The following is a 5,613-nucleotide window of genomic DNA, read 5'->3' as shown; positions in this document are numbered from 1 at the left end:
ATAAAAGGGTGACCAAGGCCTACATAGGCCGCCTACGTATCTCATTCTTGAGAATTCAGGTCAGACGTAGTTCGTTACAAAAGGGATAAAATTTTAAACAAAGCGATTACAAGCAAATGGAACGATTACAAGGAAATGACAGGAATACAAACTGAAACTTCACGCATAGTATCTCTTGACAGCATCTGAGTTGATTGGTTTCGGTCATTTGGTGTCATCCATCTCCGACAAGATCAAGGCACCTCCAGATAACACTTTCCGAACCATGTAGGGCCCTTGCCAATTTGGAACAAATTTCCCTTTGTACTCATCCTGATGAGGGAAAATGCGTTTGAGAACCAACTGACCAATCTAAAACATTTTGGCTCTTACTTTCTTGTGGAAAGCACGAATCATTCTCTGTCGATACAGTTGTCCATGACAAACAACAACCATTCTCTTCTCATCAATCCGTGTTAATTGATCAATCCGCTTGCGAACCCAATCAACATCACTCAATTCAATTTCTTGGATGATTCTCAATGATGGTATCTCAACTTCGACAGGTATAACTGCTTCTGTTCCATATACTAACAAATATGGAGTAGCTCCAACTGATATTCCGACAATCGTTCGGTAACCCAACAAAACATATGGCAACATCTCGTGCCAACCTCTGCGATTATCAATAATTTTCCTCAAAATCTTATTTATGTTCTCGTTGGCAGCTTCTACGGCTCCATTCATTTGGGGACGATAAGCGGTTGAGTTTCGATGGGTAATCTTGAATTGTTCGCATATCTCTCTCATCAAGTGACTGTTGATATTCGCTCCATTATCAGTAATGATGGATTCTGGTACTCCAAACCTACATATCAAATTGTTACGAACAAAATCAACTACAACCTTCATGGTCACCGACTTATACGAAGTTGCTTCCGCCCACTTGGTGAAGTAGTCAATAGCAACCAAAATGAATCTGTGTCCATTAGAGGCGCCGACTCTATTGGACCAATGACATTCATGCCCCAATCTACGAATGGCCAAGGTGAACTCATGGCATTTGACATTTGTGACATTTCTGCACAAATTTGCAACAATCATGCTCCATAGTGATCCAAAAATAACCGGCTCGGAGGATCTTTCTTGCCAAAGTGAGTCCATTCATGTGAGTACCACAAACTCCGGCACGTATTTGTTCCAGAATCTTTGCAGCTTTACTAGCATCAACACATCTGAGAACACCTAAATCTAGAGTCCTCCTATAAAGGATTTCCCCACTTGCAAAGAAATTGAGGGCTGTACGGCGTATCGACTTCTTCTGATTGAATGTCGCATTCTTAGGATAAATTCCGGTCTTTAAGTACTTCTTGAAGTAAAAATAACAGGGTAAACCATCTGGTTCCGCTTTAATATGTGAACAATGGACAAGTTGTTCTTTTACCTCTATATCCTCTATATCAATATAAAATGTATCTAGATGCTTAATCATTGACGCGATGGTGGCAAGAGCATCGGCTAATTCATTTTATGTTCAAAGAGTGTGTCAGAACTCAATTTTGTGAAATCTTTTGCACAACTTCTGTATATACTGCATGTATGGTGTGATCTTTGTGTTCTTCACGGCCCATTCTCCTTGAACCTGATGAATCAACAAATTTGAATCTCCAATAACCAGAAGCTCATGAACATTCATGTCGATGGCCATCTTCAAACCAAGGATACAAGCTTCCTATTCTGCCATGTTGTTCGTGCAATCAAATTGGAGTTTAGCTGCCATAGGATAGTATTGACCGGATTCTGATACTAAGACTGCTCCGATACCTTTTCCTTGGTGATTCGTCGCTCCATCAAAGAATACTCTCTAACCAGGGTAGGCTTCATAAATATCTTCACCCACAAATGAAACTTCCTCGTCAGGAAAATAAGTCTTGAGCGACTCATACTCCTCATTAACTGGATTCTCCGCAAGATGATTAGCTAAGGCTTGTGCTTTTATCGCCTTTTGAGTCACATACACAATGTCAAACTCACTCAAAAACATTTTCCATTTAGCCAACTTCCCGGTCGGCATTGCTTTCTGGAAAATGTACTTCAACGGGTCCATCCTAGAAATAAGGTATGTGGTATAAGAAGACAAATAATATCTTAACTTATGAGCAATCCAAGTCAAAGCACAACATGTCCTCTCCAACAGAGTGTAACGAGCCTCATAGGGACCAACACCGGTGGATTGGACAAATAGTTCTTGATGGCATCAAAAGCAGTTTGACATTCTCCAGTCCACTTGGTCGAGGCATTTTTTTTCAATAACTTAAAGATGGGCTCACACACCACGGTGGATTGAGCTATGAACCGGCTGATGTAGTTCAACCTTCCCAAAAAACTCATCACCTCTTTCTTGGTCTTTGGAGGAGGTAATTCTTAGATCGCCTTGATCTTGGAAGGGTCAAGCTCAATGCCCCTCCTGCTGACTATAAATCCCAACAACTTGCCAGCTGGCACTCCAAAAGCACATTTGGTGGGATTTAACTTCGAATAGTATCGACGTAGACGATCAAAGAATTTCCTCAAGTGAGTCAAGTGATCCAAACTCTCACGGTACTTGATTATGACATCATCTACATAAACCTCGATCTCATTGTGAATCATATCATGAAAGATGGTCGTCATAGCCCTTATGTAAGTAGCACCAGCATTCTTGAGACCAAAAGGCATCACTGGATAGTGATATACACCCCAGGGTGTGATGAATGTTGTTTTTTCTACATCTTCTTCATCCATCAGGATCTGGTGATAACCCGCATAACAATCCACAAACGACTGCATATCATGCTTAGCACAATTATCAATGAGGATGTGAATGTTTGGCAATGGAAAATTATCTTTCGGGCTACCTTTGTTGAGATCTCTGACACAAATTCTGATTTTTCCGTCGTTCTTGGCAACCGGAACAACATTAGCTAACCAAGTCGGATACTGCGTCACTTCCACTACTTTGGACTCGATCTACTTTGTAATCTCCTATTTGATCTTTAAACTCAACTTAGGCTTGAACTTCCAAGTCTTTTGTTTTACTAGACTGAAATCTGGATTGATCGGCAACTTGTGGGACACCATATTCGTACTCAGCCCTGGCATATCCCTGTATGACCAGGCAAATACATCAATGTATTCTCTAAGCAAATGAACTAGGTCCCTTCTTTGAGTTTCGATCAAATGGACACTAATTCTGACTTTTCTGACACACTCCTCATCTCCGAGATTCACAATCTCGATTTCTTCCAAATTTGGCTTGTGTTGATTCTCAAATTGCCGAAATTCTTCGGCAACATGTTTGGGTACCTTATTTTCTTCTCCATATTCCTCGCATTCATCATCACCTGCCTCATTTTGTTCACTCGGTTCACGACATGACATGACATTGGAAGGTTTAAAATTATTATTACTGAAATCATAAACAAACAAAGTTAGAAAAGTAAAATATAAACAGATAAATAAATAATTTTTTGATAAAAGAGGCTTTCATTTAAATTGAAAAAACAAGCACAAACTTTAGCCATAGCCGAGGGCCATTTTTCTTTTTTAAACGTCACAAGGGAATTTAAAAACCTCAAACAAATAAAACTGCATAAAGGGTGGATCTCGGGCCTCTTTCGGACTATCACCGATTTTAAAATAAACAAAGACACATGTCTTTTCTACCCAGTTGAGCGGGAAATCAGGAGTGGTGTGGAGGTCCAGTTCTGCAATTGCTCCTCAGGTTCTGCATCACGGATGCCTGATGTCCCAGGCTCTTCCTCGATAACCGCATCAATCTCCTCAAAAAAGCCTCAGATTCCTTCCTCGAGACCACCATCGTTGACATTTTCTTGTACCGGAAATGACTGGTACAGATGAGGAATTAGCCTGGCCAATGCTTGATCAACATTCTTGTTCTTCATCTCTGCTTCGTCACCTGTTGGGACATATCCCAAACCAAACTTTGCTCTTCTGGCGGGAACTTGAATAGGCTCGACAATTCCTTGGAAATACCTCCCCAATCCGAAACCTGGTTCAAAACCATTCTAGAGCATGACAGTAGAAATCATCTTTTACATGGCAGGCATAAGAGGTTGTTGAGCCAAGTCATCACCGGTGGCATTTACCAGCTCCACCATGTAAAAATCGCAACCTCGAGAGACATCATCAACGATTGGTGCATACCAATTGGAATGGCTCCCTTCACCATAAATGACCAATTCCTGGTCCTTCCAAATAAATTTCATTAGTTGGTGAAGGGTAGATGGCACAGCGCCAGCCATGTGGATAAACAGTCTTCCTAGAAGCAAATTGTAAATGGTGTTGATATCCAACACCTGAAACTCCACGTTAAATTCTGCAGGACCCACCTGAATATCCAAGTTTACCGCACCCAATGTGTCTCTTTGCACTCTATTAAAAGCCCTCACATTGACTTGGTTCTGGTGAAGCTTTCCCAGGTCGAATTTCAGCTGCCTCAGAGTCGAAAGTGGGCAAATATTAAGACCGGATCCGTCATTCACCAATACGCGATTTATTATCTTATCTCGACACATAGTGGTGACGTGCAGAGCATTCTTGTGCATCCTGCCTTCAATGGGCAGCTCATCGTCACAAAAACTAATTCGGTTTCCTCGAATGACCTGGTTTATCATGGCTGCTAGATTGTCGCTATTAGTTCCCACGGGTATGTAAGTGTCATCAAAAGCCTTCATCAGAGCCTGTCTATGCAACTGTGAACTCATCAACAAAACCCATACAAAAATCTGAGCCGGTGTTTTCGGCTGCATTTTTCTCCAGAACTCCTCGGCCTCGGCTTCACTGATCGGCCTTTTTGTTTGGTCCTTCTTCTGCCCTCTTTGAGCTAACTCTTCCGGTGTGTAGCACCTACCGGATCTGGTCATACCCTGGGTAACAACCGTTTCAATCACAAACTTTGGTTAGGTAAGAGTTTCTCGTGGCACTAAGGCAACAACCTTCTCAGGTGTCAGAATCACAAACTCTTTCTTCTCTCTAATGCTCAATGAAGCTACGACCCTTTCTAGCTCATCAGGAGCGATCGGAACTATTGCCTTGGTTACGCACCAATCATCATCTGTCTTTATCATATTGATAGTGACGCCTCCATGATTTGGCAAAGGATTACTATTGACATTGGGCGCAACTGTCTGAAGAGAGACCACATTCTGGTCAATCAGGTTTTGGATCTTATGCTTCAGGTTGATACAGTCCTTGGTATCATGTCCAACACTGTTGGAGTGATACGCGCACCTCTGATCAGGTATGTAAAACATTGAGCTAGTGTCAACCGACTTGGGCCCTACTGGATGAATATATCCTGCCGCAGTTAATAGCTCGAACAAATTTGTTGGGCTTTCAATAAGCGGAGTGAAAATTCTACCAGGCTTCTTCTCAAATCTAGGATGGGAGGGATCGTAATTTCCTTGTTGAGAGGGAGGCATTTTGCGATAATTTGGAGCATTCGGACGGGGGGCTTGATATCTGGGATATGAGTTCGTTTGATAATTTGGTTATGGAGCTTGGTAGTTCGAGGGGGTATTTTGGTAAAGTGGAGCTGGAGTTTGGTACATTGGGGGAGGCGTTTGGTAATTT

General features: G+C 41.9%; 1 protein-coding gene across 1 annotated transcript; it reads right to left on the bottom strand.

Moving 5' to 3' along the window:
* Window positions 1-204: 204 nt before the first annotated feature.
* LOC125821701 (uncharacterized) lies at window positions 205-2,763 on the bottom strand. Its single transcript, XM_049501088.1, has 6 exons — window positions 2,485-2,763; window positions 1,849-1,981; window positions 1,156-1,497; window positions 898-1,060; window positions 373-847; window positions 205-312 (listed from the first exon to the last, which is right to left on the bottom strand). The coding sequence occupies exons 1-6, from the start codon at window positions 2,761-2,763 to the stop codon at window positions 205-207; spliced, it is 1,500 nt and encodes a 499-aa protein (XP_049357045.1).
* Between the last annotated feature and the right edge of the window lie 2,850 nt (window positions 2,764-5,613).

Source organism: Solanum verrucosum, unplaced genomic scaffold (assembly GCF_900185275.1).
Source record: "Solanum verrucosum unplaced genomic scaffold, falcon-dt-bn FXZP01000213.1, whole genome shotgun sequence".
Lineage (NCBI taxonomy): Eukaryota > Viridiplantae > Streptophyta > Magnoliopsida > Solanales > Solanaceae > Solanum > Solanum verrucosum.
This window is presented reverse-complemented; position numbering and strand designations above follow the sequence as displayed.

Coding starts and splice junctions, on each gene's coding strand:
- LOC125821701 (XM_049501088.1), bottom strand. CDS start 2,763: ATGGATGAAGAAGATGTAGAAAAAACAACATTCATCACACCCTGGGGT. Junction 848..897: donor AAGCAACTTCGTATAAGTCG/GTGACCATGAAG, acceptor TTTGATATGTAG/GTTTGGAGTACCAGAATCCA. Junction 313..372: donor TTCGTGCTTTCCACAAGAAA/GTAAGAGCCAAA, acceptor TTCCCTCATCAG/GATGAGTACAAAGGGAAATT.